Source organism: Tribolium castaneum, chromosome 5 (assembly GCF_031307605.1).
Source record: "Tribolium castaneum strain GA2 chromosome 5, icTriCast1.1, whole genome shotgun sequence".
NCBI classification, from domain to species: Eukaryota; Metazoa; Arthropoda; class Insecta; order Coleoptera; family Tenebrionidae; genus Tribolium; species Tribolium castaneum.
In genome coordinates, this window is record NC_087398.1 from 9,384,895 (window position 1) to 9,403,810 (window position 18,916).

The 18,916-nt window shown below is 34.8% G+C and overlaps 6 protein-coding genes and 1 non-coding gene across 13 annotated transcripts in view; 5 read left to right on the forward strand and 2 right to left on the reverse strand.

Annotated features, from left to right (window-relative positions):
• ush (u-shaped) overlaps positions 1–1,130 on the forward strand; it is an 82,200-nt gene extending 81,070 nt beyond the window's left edge. For all 4 annotated transcript variants that reach the window (XM_966184.4, XM_015979820.2, XM_015979821.1 and 1 more), the window contains one exon: positions 46–1,130. In XM_966184.4, the coding sequence (XP_971277.2) occupies positions 46–645 (600 nt within the window). In that variant the 3' untranslated portion in view covers positions 646–1,130. The remainder of the gene's footprint in view (positions 1–45) is intronic.
• A 1,839-nt stretch (positions 1,131–2,969) lies between these two features.
• Positions 2,970–4,048, reverse strand: fs(2)ltoPP43 (female sterile (2) ltoPP43). The gene is made up of 3 exons (XM_008195036.3): positions 3,867–4,048; positions 3,494–3,813; positions 2,970–3,436 (listed from the first exon to the last, which is right to left on the reverse strand). The coding sequence occupies exons 1-3, from the start codon at positions 4,020–4,022 to the stop codon at positions 3,031–3,033; spliced, it is 882 nt and encodes a 293-aa protein (XP_008193258.1). The 5' UTR covers positions 4,023–4,048; the 3' UTR covers positions 2,970–3,030.
• A 217-nt stretch (positions 4,049–4,265) lies between these two features.
• On the forward strand, positions 4,266–5,517 carry Chmp1 (Charged multivesicular body protein 1). The gene is made up of 4 exons (XM_966055.5): positions 4,266–4,432; positions 4,526–4,789; positions 4,971–5,172; positions 5,226–5,517. The coding sequence occupies exons 1-4, from the start codon at positions 4,399–4,401 to the stop codon at positions 5,347–5,349; spliced, it is 624 nt and encodes a 207-aa protein (XP_971148.1). The 5' UTR covers positions 4,266–4,398; the 3' UTR covers positions 5,350–5,517.
• Positions 5,518–5,766: 249 nt separating this feature from the next.
• Positions 5,767–15,855, forward strand: LOC659719 (hypothetical protein). 4 transcript variants are annotated; one of them, XM_008195034.3, is made up of 16 exons: positions 5,767–6,102; positions 6,228–6,808; positions 6,862–6,918; positions 6,970–7,079; positions 9,530–9,888; positions 9,944–10,188; positions 10,236–10,557; positions 10,931–11,052; positions 11,101–11,206; positions 11,255–11,349; positions 11,400–11,809; positions 11,939–12,408; positions 12,461–12,647; positions 14,893–15,112; positions 15,165–15,333; positions 15,384–15,855. In XM_008195034.3, exons 2-16 carry the CDS (start codon positions 6,272–6,274, stop codon positions 15,767–15,769), a joined length of 3,795 nt encoding a protein of 1,264 aa, XP_008193256.2. In that variant the 5' UTR covers positions 5,767–6,102; positions 6,228–6,271; the 3' UTR covers positions 15,770–15,855. The 4 variants fall into 4 exon arrangements, with proteins under 4 accessions (XP_008193256.2, XP_008193257.2, XP_015835304.2 ...); XM_008195035.3 differs by having other exon boundaries at positions 11,942–12,408; XM_015979818.2 differs by having other exon boundaries at positions 6,303–6,808.
• On the forward strand, positions 12,676–12,790 carry Mir3853 (microRNA mir-3853). Its single transcript, NR_038688.1, has one exon. It is a non-coding gene; the product is annotated as a microRNA mir-3853 (primary transcript).
• A 354-nt stretch (positions 15,856–16,209) lies between the features above and the next one.
• Tap42 (Two A-associated protein of 42kDa) lies at positions 16,210–17,553 on the forward strand. Its single transcript, XM_965931.4, has 2 exons — positions 16,210–16,512; positions 16,563–17,553. Exons 1-2 carry the CDS (start codon positions 16,396–16,398, stop codon positions 17,472–17,474), a joined length of 1,029 nt encoding a protein of 342 aa, XP_971024.1. The 5' UTR covers positions 16,210–16,395; the 3' UTR covers positions 17,475–17,553.
• Positions 17,545–18,415, reverse strand: LOC659582 (uncharacterized protein). Its single transcript, XM_965874.4, has 2 exons — positions 18,169–18,415; positions 17,545–18,118 (listed from the first exon to the last, which is right to left on the reverse strand). The coding sequence occupies exons 1-2, from the start codon at positions 18,346–18,348 to the stop codon at positions 17,585–17,587; spliced, it is 714 nt and encodes a 237-aa protein (XP_970967.2). The 5' UTR covers positions 18,349–18,415; the 3' UTR covers positions 17,545–17,584.
• Positions 18,416–18,916: the final 501 nt, after the last annotated feature.

Below are 18,916 nucleotides of genomic sequence, written 5' to 3' on the forward strand. Positions count from 1 at the left end.
GTTATGTGCGTGTTTGTCTCGACTGACGTGAATTTTTCCTTGCAGGAGGAAAAGTACATAACGTACATCTTGGAAGACGACGGCGCAAATGTGATGGAGGTGAACGTGTCTCCGGCGACGAGCGCCCCCGGCGTGACCGACGATCGGGCGGCGTCTCCCAGCTCGGAGGGGCGCGTGGAGGCATTGCACCACTGCACCCAATGCATGTACAGCTCCCCTTACAAAGCGAACGTTTTGCGGCATGCGAAGATCGCGCACAGCCCCCGCGAGCCCGAGGAGGTGGCCGTGAACGGCTCCTCCGAGAAGGCCACCACCCGGTCGATGCCGTCGCTGGACGACGATGACATCGTCATCAAAAAGGAGGCCATAGAGCCCGAAGTCATCATCGCACCGATTGACGATTCGCCGAAAGAGAAAAACTCGGACGCTGAGTTGAAGAAAAAGGAGCAAGAGGAGGAAATTCTGCAAGAGGCGTCGAAAGCCGGCCCGAAGTACTGCAAGTCTTGTGATATATCTTTTAATTACTATTCGACGTTCATCGCCCATAAGAAGTTCTACTGTTCGAGCCATGCGGGCGAAATAACCGCCGCCACTGCGAATAACAATAATAATTCGACACGAGCGGCAGAAACTTCGGTATTGTAAAATGTAGTGTTCTAGTGAGGAAACAGGTGATTTTTAAGTGTTGAATCTGGGCCAGTCCTTCTGTATACGCGTACTTGTTATCATGTATCTTGTAGATTTTCGCGACGCATAATCGCATACGTTACATTAACTATGAGTGTATAAATAAGTTTTCAAACTTTGTTTTGTATAAAGTAAAGATTTATGGATATTTTTATAGGTTTAAGTTGAACATACCTAATATGAAATAATAATGTTATGCCAAAGCAGTAGTGTACGATCGATTTTTCTTTTAACGGAACTTTGTAGGTACATAAGCATATAAGCCTCTTTCATCATATCGTTTAAGGGACTACGTCTTCAGTTGCAATTCAAATAGCATATGTACATGTAAATTCATGTTATTATTATATAGTTGTTTGGTGTTCAAAACACCCACCGAAGGTTATATACATATAAATATACAGTGATTGCCCTTCTTGGAGACAATAAATTATTTATTTGTACGATCTTGCTTCATTCCTACACCTTCCTAAAACCAACCAACTACAAATTCCACCACATTTTCTGTTTAACGCGATTTAATCGCAAAAAAGAAAAAAAGTTACTGAAAAAGTACCAGAATATTTTTTGTGCTGAAAAAATAGTTAAAACCCTATTTTTCACAGTACCGTCCGCAATTAGTAGTGTAATAAATTGTAAGTGCGTGAAATAACACGGGATTCGATCAAAAAGATTATGTTCAAATAACGCAAGAAGTAATTTAGATTCTTTTTTTAAATATTTATGCAAAATACATAAAAATCCATACAGGTAATTTGCATTTTTCATGCAAGGTGCGTTTGAGGTCAGAGGTCTAAAAAACTAACCATTAATTGAAGAATGCACGAGGTGTACGCTCAACTTCAACTTTAAACTTAGCACCTTGCGCGTTGAAACGGGTAGACAGCACCCTTTGCATGAAAAACCAAAAATAAAATTCATTTCGGAATTGAGAAGTGAGTGGTAAAATATGAGGAGTCCTGATGTGCAAATAACATGTGATTAAGAGAATGTATGGATGAATTGTGACCGCCCCTTGTAGTGTGCTGGGAGTTGTGGCTAGTTTTAAAAAGGCCGTGGGCAGCGGGGCGATATGTGGCTGCACTTATCGAATCTAGGTAATCTGAACCGACCATGCATATATTCCATGCACCCAGATAACTTCGTTTATTTATTATAGCCTTATGCAAATGATTCCCGTATCTCGGTAAAAATGCACGAGCGGCCGGCGATAGCGCGCGATATAGCTAATATTTTGCAACGACACGATAAAGCAAATAGAACTAAACCCACATACACAAAGATAGAAAACAAGTTGCTTGTGATACCATTTTTCACTTGGTTAGGGAAATTGTTTATATTTTTTAACGCAAATTAAGCTCGTTCGCTTACGCTTTAATCTAAATTAGATATGCACACTGAAACCAAAGTAAAGCAAGAAGTGTAATGCCTACACCTACCTGCTTTTCTATAAGTTCTATTCGCTTTTTTATAAGTTGTTGTACCTACCTAATAAGTAATAACGTACGTAATAATATTATCTAAAAGTTAAATGATAATAATAATATATCGTAGTTACGAAGATTGTACCAAAGACATGATTAGCAGTACTTTTCTTCTGTTCGTAAAGATATGAGATTGACAATTAACTTCCGTTCTAAATGTTCAATAATATTCAACATTCTTTTGCAAACATTTTTATAGACTGTTTGAAATTAAGTTGCAGCGGAGATTGTACAGTTTGCAAACGAAATAAGCATTATTCAGGTTTAACCCAGTAAATGAATCAAACAACTTTACCAAAAAAAAAATAGGAAAAACAATACAATAAGCTAACGCAACAGTGAACTGATTTTTTTCTAGTGATATCTCTTAAGCATAATGTCTCACTGATAATAGTGATAATACTTACACGTGTGGGGTAATTACCGAATTGTTTAAACATAGGTATTTTCAGATTATTTTTGACGAAAATTCCTTAAAATAATTTCGTTTGTGGCTAAAACGTGCTAACAAAAGAAAAATAATGTTTTTTGACTAAGTATTTTCTCGTACAAATTTTAAAAACATCAGGCAAAAAAGCGAGATAGCTAAAACAATGTAGAACTTGGGAATCTATGTAATTTTCGACCCAATTCTGCGATTTTTAGTCCGGTATTATAAGAAATCTCACAAAAAAACTAAGTTCGAAGCTTAAACTCCATAAAAAAACGTTACGAAAATGGTTAATATTTGTGGTAACAATCGATAACAGGCATAAAACGACTGAAGAAACAAATGTCACTATGAAATAAAACACAAAATCAGTTTGTAAGTATTTTTATTGCAAAACTTATACAAATTAACACAGTTTAATGCACTAAACTAATAATAAAACTCTTCCTCATCTATATCGCCATAATACAGATCATGATCTAAGGCAGTTGTTTGCACGTTTTTCTTATGTTTGGCTTTAAATCTAGCATATCTTTCTCCATATCTTTGGACATCTGAATCATCTACATCTTCTTCAAATCCTGCACCTTCGCTGTCTATACTATAAACAAAACCTTCCTCCCCATCGTCACTTGAGAGATCACTCAGATCACATTTTTTCATTGCTTGTAACATATCTTCTTCTGTAACACTTTCCATATCAGACTCATCAGGATAATCATTTTTCCAGAAATTTTCAGCATTTGAGTCTTCACTGTCATCATCACTATCTGCTTCTTTCAAACCGTTATCTCTCACTGAACCATACATAAACACGTCATTATACGGGTACATACTACAAATTACGGTAAATGTAATCACCACATCCCCTTGAACAACTACAAAACCCCACCTAACATAATCGTCTAACTCTCCGAGATCATCAGACGTTGTGTAATACAAATCGTAAACATAATTTTGGTCACTGTCTTTAGATATTTGATCATGATTTTCAGTCTCGATATCATAAATGGTATATTCAGCTTTTGGTTCATTAGTTTCCTCCAAATTCGCAGACTGAGAGCGAAAACAGTTCACTACTTTGTAACGATTCTTTTTCGAGTCTTCTTGCTTCTGCAACCGCAACTTTGAGCTCAGATCTGTACTGTGCTTCTTGAACTGATCCTCCAACTCAACTTTGGTTGGCTTTTTAATATGTGACAAAGTATCTTCCTAAAAACGTTCAACATCGTAGCAAAAAAGTGAGGTTATGTCGGTTGACTCACTTGATTTTTAACAGTCCCAGCAAACTTAAGAATCGTAGATAGTTCAGCATCTTGGTCTTGTGTATCTGCTTCCGTTTTACGTTTTTTACAATTTAAAATTAAAGTATCTGAAGGTTCATCTTCTAACCGCCGCTTTATACGAATTACGGCCGCCATTTTAAATTGAGTTGTTTATTAGTTTATTTGTTTGGTAACAATGGATCGATTCTTGACATTTGTCAGGATCCCCAATAGGAGAAAAATTAAACGATGTGATAATAAACTCACAAAGCATTTTAGCGGTATTCCGGAGCATTATAAATGGTGCAGGAATTTTAGTGTTTTCTTAAAATATTAAAAATTGCAAAGACTTTTCCGTGAAAGGGAAAAGTGTTGTGTAATTTTTTGTTACTAATTGTCAGCACTGTATATTAGTCATCGGTAAAAATATTTACGTCAAGCATTTGTCATACTTGTTTATTGTAAAAATACAATAATTTTCTCATTAAATAGTTTGGAAAAGGTGTAAAGTCTTAATTTTAGAAAAATCAAAATGGGTAACGAAATGTCATCGTCCGCCATGGAAAGTATCCTTTTTTTCGTTTAGGTTATGTTCTAAGTAGGACAATTTGTAACAGCCTTCCTTTTATTTTGTTTGCCTTTTCCTTAACTCTTTCAAGAACACTTATTCAACTTGAAATTTGCCGTTAAAGAACTTCAACGGAGTTCAAAACGATGCGAAAAAGAAGAAAAACAAGAAAAAGCCAAAACAAAACAAGCAATTCAAAAGGGCAACATGGAAGTGGCACGAATTCACGCTGAAAACGCTATAAGACAGAAGAACCAGTCTTTAAATTATTTAAAAATGTCTGCACGAGTTGATGCCGTTGCCAGCAAAATACAATCAGCTGTAATGACTAGAAAAGTAACAAATAATATGGCAGGTAATTTAATGATTGTTTGGTCAACGAGAATGAATAAGAATCCAGACATTAAAAAAAACAATTTTTTATAAACTAATGCCAGTTAGTGGATTGTATATTTGGTTGTCTACACTAAAATCGTAGTTTAAAAATATTTATTAATGAAAAAAATTTAATTTAATTGCTATTGTAATGTTAATAGGTGTGGTCAAAGCAATGGACGCGGCTATGAAGAGTATGAATCTTGAAAAAATTTCGAACGTTATGGATAAATTCGAGCAACAATTTGAAGATCTGGGAGTTCAAACCGATGTCCTTGAAAACACCATGTCACAAACCACCACCACTCTTATTCCACAAAATGAAGTTGATTCACTTTTGCACGAAGTTGCTGATGAGGCTGGGTAAGGAACATTTTTTTTTTTCCAAAAATTGTCATTTATTACTGAAATTTTAGCCTGGAGTTGAATTTGGAGCTCCCAACAGGAGTGGAAGGCAGCACAATAGGAACACCAAGCGAAGTTTCGCAGGAACAAGACGAACTCACCCAACGACTTGCACGACTAAGACAAGCCGAATAAATTTCTAACCCGTGATATCATTACTTTTATTCCCATCCACATTAAAAAGTGCTTTAGATTTATGTAAAAACTTAAGCTTATCCTGTGTAAAAAATAAATGTATTTTAGTTTAACGTAACACGAGATTTTTTTGTATAGTTTGGTTTAAATAAAATTAACAACCTTGAAGAGTGTTTTTGACAAATGTCACTTTCACGTTACAAAATTTGGTTAGAAATTTAAAATAATCCCGCTCTCGAATCACAACAATCGTTTGACCAATCCCAGGCCAAAATATCGTTTCCATAGCAACGCGTAAACAAACGGCGCACGAATCGCAAAAGCGGAGCTGATCACGTGCCGGCTATTATTATTTCTATTGGTCCCCTAATCAAAATTCGAATTTCCCGCGAAACGGCAACTTGGTGGTGAATCGGCGCAGGAAACGTGACAACACCGCAAATAGCTAGACAATGCGTTCAAGTTTTGGGCTTGTTTGTGGTGGAAAAAAGCCTTTTGGGAAATTTTTTGTGTAGTGGCGACGAGTATTTGCCAAAAAGTGGCCGAATTTGGTGGTTGGATGTAATGTTAAATTATTATTTTCGTGATTAGGGGCGCTGTAGTAGTGGCCGACTTGACACGCCATTTTACATGAAGAGCAGTTTGCTTGCAATTTTGTGATAAAAGTGGGTTTTTTCGAGCGATTTTCGTGTGGAATAAACATTTTGTGGAGCAAATCTTCACGCTAAGGAGTGCTGTTTGGTTTTTGTTCAGGTAAATTGGTTTTTGGCGAATTTAACAATGACATGTTGCTCCTCATTGTATAACGTGACTGTGATACGTTTGTTACACGTTTTTGTGACCACCGTTTCGTATTTCATATAAAAACGTGCTTTTAGATTTTGTGCCCACAATGTTTTGATATTTGCTGTAAGTGTAAAGAATGGCCCATTATTACCATGTGTTATCTCAAGATGATAAAAGCAACGACAAAGTGGCACAGTTTTACCCGAATCTTGAAGAGAACCAAACAGTTCAGTTCGTTATTGCATCAGACGGCTCTCAGCAGCAGTTCCAAGCACAGCCAGTAGTCGTTTCTTCGGATCAGTTGATGGTGGTTGAAGGGCAGGGGCAGCAAGTGATAATTGACCAGTCTCAAGTCACTTACCAATCTCCTCCCTACGTCGTGCAAGAAACTTCAGGGATAGAGTTCCCAAACAACCAACAGCAAGTCTATTACATGACAAACACCTCACCCAACCAATCAGTGGTGGTGGAACAGTCAATCAACCAACAACCGGTGGTTCTGAACCACCAGTTTTTGCAAAATCAGATGTCGAAAGCCAACAGCCCCATGCACCAAACAGGAGTCGTTAATGCCTCTGTTATACAAGAAAAGAGCATTGTGCAAATGAGAAATCAAATCAAAGCTGCCGCCAAACACAATATCGTGAACAAGGCTCTACAATTGACGCCTCAAGTAACTAGTAACTTAAACAATATTTGTATTTTCTATTCGTTTCACTTTTTCAGAAAATGGTAGCTAAGGACATAGCCCAGAACCTCCAAAGTAGTCTCAATGATAACGAAGTACTGCTCATTAATTTTTCTTGAATACAGTTGCTCAATGTTGTGTTGCAGGCTGACAATAACGAAGAAGAAACAGTGACTTTAAGAGACGAAAGGATGATAAATTACACTCAATACCGTAGACTTATCACTCAAAAACAAAATCAAGCAATGCAAGAACGGTGAGTTTTTGTTTTGTATTTTTCAAACAAGGGTGGTTAGTGTTAAAAAATTGAAATTATTATTTTTCTTAGTTCAATGAGCGCAATTATTTGACACTGACAGATAAACAAACATGGCGGTAATCAGCTGTTCTGTAGTAAATTTTAAGTGAAGGGATGAGTGTACACGTTGTAGAAGAAAATTAATATTTGTGGTGTTAAAAATCAAATAATCTTCACATGCAAAACAACCATTCAATGCATACTTGTAATGATTTTATCACTTTTATTTAGTAGGACATGAATTACTTCAAAACCAAGTCTGGGTTTGTATTTTCACGTTGTTTTTTTATTCCTGTAAGTACAGGTCGAGAAAACGTTATTAATTTAACGGTCATCATTAAAACACACAGTATTTCTGTTTCTTACGAGCAAATGACATTATTTCAGACAATTTCCTTTGGAATTTGGTTTTTAGGGTTATACAGGGTGAGTCTGCTAAAAGTATATTTTTGCTGCGTCTCTTAAACTAGTAATGACAGAGAATTCAGTCTGTGCTAGGCATGTGAATTTTTTAAGAATTTTTTTACAATTCCTTATAGTTCAAATTAATCAATATTATTTATGTCTTACGTCTTTCTAAAACAAACAAATTGCTTTAATGTTTTTGTGTACGAAAAAATACGTAAAAAATATCGCTTTTGTAACTCTCAAAAAATATTAATTATTATTATTGTATTGTATTATTAATACAAGTTAAAAATCGAATAGACGTAATTTTGGGTATAATAAAAATTTTTACTTGTTTTTCTGAAAATATTTACATGAATAGAGAAAAATATAATATAAACAACAAACGCTGATTTCTGTGTAATAATTAGGTATTCATTAAAATGCATAACTTCTCTGATAAAAAGCTGTTAAACATTTTTAGTAATAATACAACAGTCATTTCATTTTAATGGACGGGACATTTTTTTATTTTTATGAACAGTGTCTGTAGAAGCGACTTTTTCTTTATAGGAACTTAGTATCGGTCAAACTATTTGCAATCTACTTTTGGAGCCACATTTGTAAAATTTGAAATACGAGCAGAAAAAAGGAATAAGAATTGATGATGGACGGGACACGAAAAATACTTCATATTTTATTGTTAAACAGTTGTCATAAAATTCTGCTAATTTAAATGGCACTAATTCCTACAATTATTTTTTAAAAATGTAGAACTTGTTAAAAATTTTGAAACCACAAAACCGAAGATCAAGGAAGTGAGTAACGACTTCTGATTGATTTACTTTTAGTTTACACATGACGGACAAAGAAATCTTCTGTATGAAAGTAAATGTAAAAAAGTTATTCAAATATGTTTTAATTACTAAAAGCTTTAACAATATTAATATTAGACAGTGGGAATAAAAAAAATATTGGTCTTGTTTAAACTGTAAGAAATAAAAGCACCATTTATGTTTGCAATATCGGACAGGACAGCAAAATTTACGAAGATAAAAAGTTATATTACTTATGAATTTATTTACCGATTTCCATTTTCTAAACTACAAGAAACTAGAAAAACACAAAAATTATTCAACGTTAACTATCAACAGTATGCATGTAAATTTTAGAACAATAAATTAGTTGAAAAAAATAAATTAAATTTGTTCAATTTAAATGATTACCTTTCCCCCATTTTAAATCCACAACTACAAAAAACTCTTTTATAACAAAATACATTAAACAAAAATACGCAACAAACATATTGTAAAATCCGAACAATATTTGCATAGACAAATCTAACACTATTTCTTGACTAGTCTGTACTTTTAATGAAAGAATCGAAACTCAAAAATATTTTTTAAATTCTATAATTTTTTTATTGGATTGTTTATTAGAAATTCAAAAAATGCACCAGTGGAAGTCCTTTACTTCTATTGTCTTTTACTTTTCAAGATGAACGATAATATCCGCCAAAATAAAATAAAAAATATAAAAAAAACACATAAAATTAATAAAAAATAAAATAATATAAAAAAAGATTTTTGTACAATGTAATCAGGTTTTTGTTTGTTAATTGTAGACAAATTCTAAAAAAAACATGTCTACAGAAAAAATAAGGTATAGCAAACGCTATAATATTCTATGATTATTAATTTTTGAGACACAGAAAAAATATGCTTTTCGCAGACTCACCTGTGCGAGTATTTCAAAAAGTCTAAAGTGCTTTAACAGCGCCAGATCGTCCAAAAACAATGAAAACTAAGGTATATGAAGAGTATCGGAATTTTAGAGTTCGGGGAAGAACGTTCAATAAAGTTTAAATATTTAATTAAAGTGAGCAGCAATCAAATAAAAACGTCGTGTTGCAATATTCAATAGCATTTCTGTTAATTATACATAGCGTAATTAATGGAACGCATCCAGAGAAATAATTTTGATGAACGCAACAGTTCAAAGATGCATTCTGTGTGTTACAGACTCGCATCACAAAATATCGCAAGTTTCCAACGCAAACCCCGACCTGCTATTAACAAACAACTCCCTCGTAATGCAAGACCTAAACAACCGATTCGGTTGAACCGCAACAACGTTGCTTTTATCCCGAATGCGTCGCTGGAAGAGCGTTATGAAGAACACAAGTCCCCGATTAAGCAAAACACATCACAGTTTCAAAACCAAATGCCTCAAAGGCAGCAGCCGCAGATGAATCGACCATCACAGGTTCAAGAATCTCAAAATCAGTATCTAATCCAACCGAGACAACGCGATAGCAAACCGCAAATCCAACGACCATTGCCACAGTTTTTGCACACGAGTCAGATTCAAAATATTATTGGTAAGAAACAAAGAAGTGTTAGGTTTTTAGTTGTAAAAAATTGATTTGTGTGCAGATAATGCACCCAAAAGTGCCGAGTATTCCGATTCGATACGTATGTTGGTTTTGTTGGATAACGGAGAGCAAAGACTTATCACATTTACCCTGCCTAAAGAAGCTTGCACAATTCAGGAAATCCTTGAGCAAGTTGGGGTACCATTTACGAAAGAAACCCCAATTCAGGTCACCGAAGCTAACTCAAATGGGCTAAATTATATCGTTGCTGTGGGTAACGTTCCCGGATTTACCCTGGAACCTCCGGTGAGTTTGAGAGGAATCTGTCCTTTTTTTGCTTATTTTGATAACAGGAAGAAATAACTCTCGAAAATGAATTTGGACAACAACAAGTACTACAAGTAATCGAGCAAGAACCACCACCTCTTGTGGAAGTGTCCACCAAACCACCTTCACCCGAACCACCGAAAGAATTACCGCCGAAAATAATCGAAGGGCTGTTGGCAGTTTGTCAAAATTGTGGTTACTTATCGGAAGATTTTAACAAATGTATGAGGTGTAAAAGAAAACTTCCTGAAAATGTTAAGTCGGTGGCGGCTGTCAATAGTAATGGGAAAAAGGTCGATCCGAGAAGTGGATTAGTTGAGAAGAGGCTGGCATTGCAAAAAACTAACGGTATAATTACATTTTTTCGTATTTTTTTGTATTATCTATGGATTGAAACATATTTTTCTATGGGAACTTTTATAACGCCAAACGTGCTTTTGCATTAAATACGACATTGTCTAAAAGTATAACTTATGTTAAAGCTTTACTTGGTTTTCATAGTCAGTTTTTGAAGTAAAGTCTTCTAAAGTTGAATTACAAAGTACAAACAACGAAGATATTAACCGAAAATATTGCGTAAAATAATGTTGTCTGTTAAACTGAATAAAGGTAATCCTAATCTAAATTTTTGCGTGATTATACAGGGCATTATCATTTTCCCAAATTTTTAAATTATAGTGAGTGATTTTGATTGCATACCATGTTTACCATTCTCTTTTAGGAATTCCGAGAATGAACTTACTGCCGAAAAAACGTCCATCCAAACCGAAATTACTAGAGTGTGAAACGGTCGTTGTAAGTTCAGACGAGGAAGAGTCAGATAAGAAAACCCCGGTTAAAAATGTAAATATACCAAACGTGATGCTTTTATCTTTAGCAAACTGTTTATAGGTGAGTGAGCAATTATTAGAAAAGTTGGGTGCTTCAGTGACAATAAGTCCCATTTCCAAGGAACCGTCAACTGTGGATATCCAAAAAAGCAGTATGACAGTCAAAGGTACAACAATAGAATCGTTAAGATAATAATGCTTAGTTCGTGTTTCAGGTACCGAAAAAGTTCCTTTTGAACAAGTGAATAGTACTCTATTGCTGTGTAGAACTATAAGAATTGGGTCGTACCGGTTCGTTCCTCCTGAACCTGTTAGTTAGAAAATTTTGTAATGAAAAAAATTTAATTTACTCTGTTTTAGATACGAGTTGATTCAAATGGGATCACGTTAAAAGTGCCACACCCGAAAATCGAAAACACATTAAAAATAATCAAAATTGAGAGTTCAGATATTGTTAAAGTGTTGATAAGTTTCCAAAAGTCGCTCCCAGTGTTGTTCTACTATTTATTACCGTCAGTTGGTGCTGTAGTTAGAGAAGCTTTAGATATGACTCCAGTTTCGGATTATTACTTTGATCCCCTGTCTGAAATTGAAGAAGCACACAGGAGGATAACGTTACTGCCTGAGTCGCTTTCCGAGGAATCCAAAATTACATTGCAAAAAATTTATTCGAAGAATTCTTTGCTGGATGAGCTCACTTATAAGGAGGCCAACGATATTCTCATTAAAACCTGTCCGAAAGAACTATCAAAGACCGTTATGAGCTACAGGTACTTTATTCAAGTAACCCGTGACTTTAAAATTAAATTGGCAACATCGAATTTGTAGTTATAGTTGCCAACTTAATTTCAAAATCATTGGCCACTTTTTCATGGTCAGAAATTTAATGCAGACTTTAGTAGTGTTTCAGAAATTAAGGCACTTTTGATGTACCCTGCCGAAGGCAGAGGTAGGATCACAATCAACACGGAAGACTACATGTGCCTGGGTCAAGACCAATTTTTAAATGATGTCATCATTGATTTTTACTTAAAATATTTGCTACTTAATCTACCGAAAGAACGCCAGGATAAAGTTCACATATTTTCAACTTTCTTTTACAAAAGATTGACCACAAAGCCGTTAAAGGCTTCGAGAAAGTCGCAACCGACTGAGATCGATCCTAATTTAAGTCCAGCACAGAAAAGACACAGCCGTGTTAAAACATGGACTAAAAATGTTAATATTTTTGAAAAAGATTTCATCATAGTTCCGATTAATGAGAATTGTCACTGGTTTCTCGCTATTATTTGTTTTCCCAACATGAACGGTACTCATACTATGGACGGTCAGCCTATTAGAATCGAACCGAAACAATCGCAAAAAAAGAGTAAGATACTACGTTTGTTGTTTGTCGGTACAATTGATGTTTGATTTTATAGAAAAAGTCGTTACTGCCGCTGTGAAAGAGAAGAACATTGATCCGTCAATTATGTGTGAAGACGGCGATTCTAGCGATAAAGATGAAGCAGAAGGAGATGATAGCGAGTTGGATTCTGATGATTCTGAAGAATCACCTCCTCAAACACTTTCTGTGGAAAATAATAGCGAAAGGCCTCCAATTAAGCAGTAAGTTATTGGAATATTGGAAAGTTGATTTCATGAAAAAATATCCTTGTGCATCTTGTGTGTATTTTGTGAAATGCTATAGTTGAATATTTTAGTTTTTTTCAAAATATGCTCATAATGTGCAAGGGTGATTTGTTATCGGTTGGGTCAAGGTCGTAACCTTAAATTGTTTGGAGGTCAGATTATTATTCATTTGGACGTACCTCAGAAATAAACTTAAAAAATATCTTGCCGTACCTACTCACTGGTAAATTTTGTGTAAATTCCAAATTTCTAAAAATTTCGTTGGGAATTTAGCATGACCTTGGAAGCAGTGATGCAAACAGTAAAATTTTAGTGACAGCTAGTGTTGCCAATAGAACAGCAATTTTTCATACATTTACACAAATACTGATATCTCTTAACCAAAAAGGTTTGAGACTCCTAAATATTGTTGAGATTTTCCGTAATTATTTAATAGGAAATTTCTGATTTGTGAGCAATTATCTTTATATTTTAATGACAAGGTAGCCAATAGTTCCATACTGGGGATTCATCTTGACCTTGTATGCAGTGACGCCAATAGTAAAATTTTAGTAAACAGCCAATGTTGCCAATAGAATAAAACAATTTTTGTGACTGTGTTGTGGATATATTTCGTATTTTTTTTAATTAATTTATAAAAATCGGGATTTGTGAATAATTCCTTTTATTATTTTATTGACAATATTTCCATTAGTAAAATATATTTACATATGTTGTAAATTACCAAGCGGCTGTATAAATAAAAAATTGTATGTGAGAGGTCAGCATTTCAAAATACGTGAACGTAAATGGTTAGAAGAGTTTCCATTATTAAAATTTCATAATAGGATTTACTGTTCACTGTTGCCAATTGTAGTAAAAAATTTAACACCACTCAAATTCAGGGTTGCCAACATAAGACTGTTCCTGTGAATTGGACCTTCAATGTTGCCAAGCGTAGGAAAAGTTAAACTCAGTAAATTCACTTAAAATAATACCTTTTCGGAATTGAATATTTACTGCCGTATTTCCTATCGTATTAGAGAGATTTACTATTCGTGATTTTAGACATTTGTCATTTGTATAAACGTGGCTTTGAATATAATAAAATTTTTGAAAAACAGGGTTGTCAATAGTAGAAACTTACAATGGAATTTAATTCGCATTGTTGCCAAATGTAGCGATAAAATAATTTTTTTTTTCAAAATGGAGTGAGTCAGTGTTGCCAGTAGTAGAACTTAAAATAAATAATTAATGATTGTCGTCAACTGGGCGTAATTGGCGAAATTTCAGTACAATCCAAATTAATTGTTTCAAAAATGTTTCTAATCTCGCGTGTCTAAGTAACCGTCGAATGGTAAAAAAAAAAGCTTAGCATCAGAAACAATGTAGAACTTGGTTGTACACCACCTGACGGTGTTGTTTGAATTAGAAAGTCTAAAATCATTTATGTAAATCTTTTTTAATTATTTTTTTTCAAATTCAGTGTTGCCAATAGTAGAAATTTACATAATTAAAGGTTGCCAACTGTATGTAGATATTAATGAAACTTACTAAGCAGTAAGGCCAATAACTCAATGTTGCCAATATTTTTTGCACAATTTTATGTTCACCCGGTACCTATGCAATTTAGAAAATTTCATTGCTTTATTCATGCTTTTCCGAAAAAAATTCGGTTGCCAAACTTTTAACCATCGTTCGAGTAAAATTAAAGAAAAAACAAAAAATGTTGAATTCTGCGATGCCAATTTGGATGGTCAATTAATCAAGGGTTGCAAGACTCAGTATTGCCAATCATCGGACATTGGGCATATTTTTTGGGGGGGGGGGTCTAGGAATTCAATGTTGCCAACAGTGTAAATTCACATACATAAGGTTGCCAAGTGTATGCTGCAATTCAGTGTTGCCAAACGTCGAACGTTAAAAAATTAAAGATTGCCATCAGTCAGCATAAAAATATTGCTAAAAATTCAGAGTTGCCACCTAAGGTTGCCAAGTGTATGTTGCAATTCAGTGTTGCCAAACGTAGAACGTTAAAAAATTAAAGATTGCCATCAGTCAGCATAAAAATATTGCTAAAAATTCAGAGTTGCCACCTATGTCGCAATACATTAATTATAGCGAAATATACACTTCAAATTGAAACTTATTTAGTATCTAAAAATTGTGTTGCCCAATTATTAATGGTTAGAGCTGTTATGCAAACTTTTTTATCTATTTTTCAATTGTTTATTGTTTTTAGGCCTTGCATTCTAATATTCGATTCTTTGGCGGGGGCAAGTCGCAGTAGAGTTGTAGCCACACTTCGGGACTACTTAACATGTGAATACAAAGCAAAGCTCAACGAGGAAAAAATATTTACGAAGGATATCATCAAAGGTGCTTGTCCGAAAGTTCCTCAACAAACTAATTTTACGGACTGTGGATTGTATTTGTTACAATATGTCGAACAATTCTTTAATGTAAGTTGTAACCGAAACTATTTTAAAGAGCGTAAGTAACAAATCGTTTTAGGACCCAATTAAAGATTATCACATACCTATTTTACACTTGAAAACTTGGTTTGAAGAAATTACTGTAACCAAAAAAAGAGAAGATATTTCACTTTTAATCCAGTCGCTAATGAAGGAAGCTGGAAAAGATTTGGACATACTACCAGATGTTATATTCCCAACTCAAAACGGTATGATTTATTTTTGTTTTTTCGTTTAAATTGTTAAAATGTTTTTTTAGGTGAACTAACAGAGCGAGCGCTTATGGAGAAAGAGGATAAATTCATGGACGACGAAATGATGGAAGACGAAGATGAGGATTACGTTCCACCAATGGGCAAGATAACAAGTGACCAATCAGATGAAACTGGGGAATCAAATTCAGAATCACAAGGCAATTTCGCCCTAAAACCATCAAATGAAGGTGTTGTTAATTCGGAGTTTACCGAACAAGCTGTGACTAGCGCGTCATTGTTGAAACCAGATATTAGTGACTTACCGAAACAGAGCAGTAAAGACACTCTTTCTTATCTTAAAGCGAAACGAATTATCAGACACAAGAATAACATGAACAGTGATGGTGCACCCGATTCGAAAAAAGCTAAAAGTGAAACAAGTGACACTTAAAACGTGACTATTTTTAACTCACTATTTTATGATGCAAAATTTGTGAATGTTGTTAATAAATTTCTTTAGGCGCTTTTTTATTTAAATCGTATTTAAGTTTGTAAATTTTGTAGGCCACACAATTATGTTTGTTTAGTTGTATTAATGTATCGAGAAGATTACTTTTGGAATCAATAAATGAATATAAACATCCGGTTTTTCATTTCACCGAGGTCGTTGAACTAACAGTGTTGTCACCAGAGTAAAAACAAAATTATAAGTGTCGCCAACTAAAGAAAAATTAATGACACAATGTTGCCAATATAACAAATCTAAAAATCCAGTGTTGACAATGCACTAAAATGAAAAGTGTCAATGTTGCCAATAAAATAACTTCATGTTTCATGGTCGCCAACATAGAAAAACTAAAAAATAATTTGAGGCAAAACGCAGTTCAAATGACCACATTTTATCGCAAAATTGGTAAAATGTGCTTTATTTAGAATAAAACAATAGAAGTAATTCAATTTATCTTTATATTTCGTTGGTTGCACTGCGTTTTGACACTTCTTCGTGACAGGTGTTTTGTGTACAATATTTGTTATTTATAGAATGATAGCTCACAATCTAAATTAGAAAAAGTGAATATGGCAAATTCTAATGAACCTGACGAAACGAACCTTCCCACTTTATTTAACCAAGGTTTGGATTTATACAACTCAATCTGCAACAGCAATGAACCTACAAACAGCCCCCCAGTCCAGGTAATTGCGTTCGCTGATTTTGTGTTAAATCTTAAAGTCCCTGATTTTAGAGCAACGTAAAAAAGGCAATGAGTCTTTTCGAGCAAGCCACTCGTTTGGTGTCATTTGCCGGAATTTTTAGCACCAATGAAGGGATTGAAGAAGTGGCAACAAACGACCTACAGTATTTCCTCCTTCCAGCACTGCTAGGTTCCCTAAGTTTAAAATTAACCAGTGGTGAACGTAAAGAAATCATAAACGTTGCCGAAATTTACTTTAAGGATTTTTTGAGCAGATGCAACGATTACGGTTTAAGTAACTACGACTTTACCGAAAAGAAGGAACAAAAGAAGCCACAGACTGAACTGGAGGAAATCACAGTATCGGTAAACACGAGGGCAAACAAAATACAAAGGTACAAAGAACAAAAGGAGTTGAAGTCGAAACTCGCCGATTTAAAAACGAACATGGAAAATGAGCATGCTGATGAAGAAATCAAAAGGGACTACTTCCTAACTATGCTCAAGTCCTTCATCCATGAAGCCGTAGACGAACTGAACAGCATAGAAATGGAAAAACCAATACTGGAATACATGGCTAATGTGAAAAAGGATGAGAAGAAACCGGAGCCAAAAAGACCAGTAACCCCACTCAAGCCCATAATTATCACAAAAGATGAGGTCCAGAAGGCGGTTTTTGGCGCCGGATATCCTTCCTTGCCGACGATGACGGTTCAAGAATTTTATGATAAGAGGGTCAAAGACGGGATTTTTCCTGACCCTACTAAACCACCAACTGGTCCCATGAGCCTGCAGCAAGCTGCTTTGGCAGGGGTGGAGTTAAACTGCGAAGAGAAGGAAGCAGAAGAAAAGGAAAAAATCGTCGAGAGTGACGATCCAGAGTACATTGAGAGAATGCGGAGGATGGATGAGTTTAAGGACGAACACAGGAGGGGGTGGGGAAATAGGGCGAATAGGAGTTAGGCACGGAGTTAGTTATTTGTATTTTTAGAATAAATGTCTAAACTTTGGTTGTGACCTTTCAAATAAACAATTTTGCGTCGTTTTGTCATTTATTGTATAAAAATAAGACTTCAATTAACTGGAGGGCACTTGAAAATTTGCAATTTCCTGCCCCACTCGCTACGTTCGCTCTCGTACAGTTTCACTGCTTTACAACTAGTTAAAATGTGTTGTTCAATCTTATTTTCAACATCGTGCGTTATCTGCAATTCCTTAAAGAGAGGAAACGTTGCATCACTAAGTTTCAAACGTTTGACGGCACTTCTATAACATTTCCACGGTTGCGGTTCTATTATAACAAAGTCCCCTAAATCACAAATTTCGTTCAAAAAACGTATCAGGCCGTCATCACCATAATTTAGGTGAATCCACATTGTTATAGAGAAGCAAAAAACAGCGTCGAATTTCGCTAATTTCCGTTTTTTTAAATAATCTTTAATTAGGCTTTTATCACTCATAAAGTCTAAACAACGGAACTGTATGTTCTCTTTGTTTTGGTTTTTTTCGTTAGCTCTTTCCACTAAGGTTGGGTCAATATCAACGCCCAAAATTTCGCAATTTTGTACTTTTCCCTTAAGAAAATTGTAGAGTTCGATAGTGAGGTCCTAAAATTAATTAGTGAAGTTCCATTTTAAAATCTAATTTTTAAAACTACCCCTGCATTGCACCCCAAATCTAAAACATGGAAAGGTTTGTTGTTCGGCCACAAGTCGGTTGGCAACAGTTTTAACCGATTTTCAGGGGGATGAAATTGGTAATAGTTTATAAAGTTACCGTATTGCACAGCTCCGGGGTTTCCCCCTTTGAATGATAATTTCGAATTTTCCATTGTCATGTGACAAATTTTACACACGTGAATTCTTCGCACCACCAACAGCTGGTGAGTACGGATTGATTACAGAAATATGTATACATCATTTTACTTTATACTACAAGATGGGGCAGGCTGTTACATCTTCAACATATTTAAACATAATTTTACGCCTGTAAAATGCAACCAGCAATACAAACTACGTTTAAGAATTGCGTGGGATTGCTCTAATTAATTAAACTAACAACGAATTTGTTCAGTAAGTACCACGTGGAGGTTTAAAGCTTTCTTGTCAGGACAAGAGACAATAAAGACAAGATAAACAGTGATTATTAAAAGAATAAAAGAATTATTTGATGGTAAAATAAAATACAAAACAGAACACAAAAATGGACTTACTTTTAATTCCTCTAGCAAGTCCCACGGCATCATCTTCTTAAAGGCACCTACTGTAAACAAAAAACAATGAAATGAGAACAGTCCCATTAAATTAAGTGAAAATGTTAAAAATTTAAAGCTAGTTTTCTAAAAAGGAAGTGCAGACTAACCCTTTAATCCGGATTTCTTTTCACCTTAGAAAACCACAAGCAAC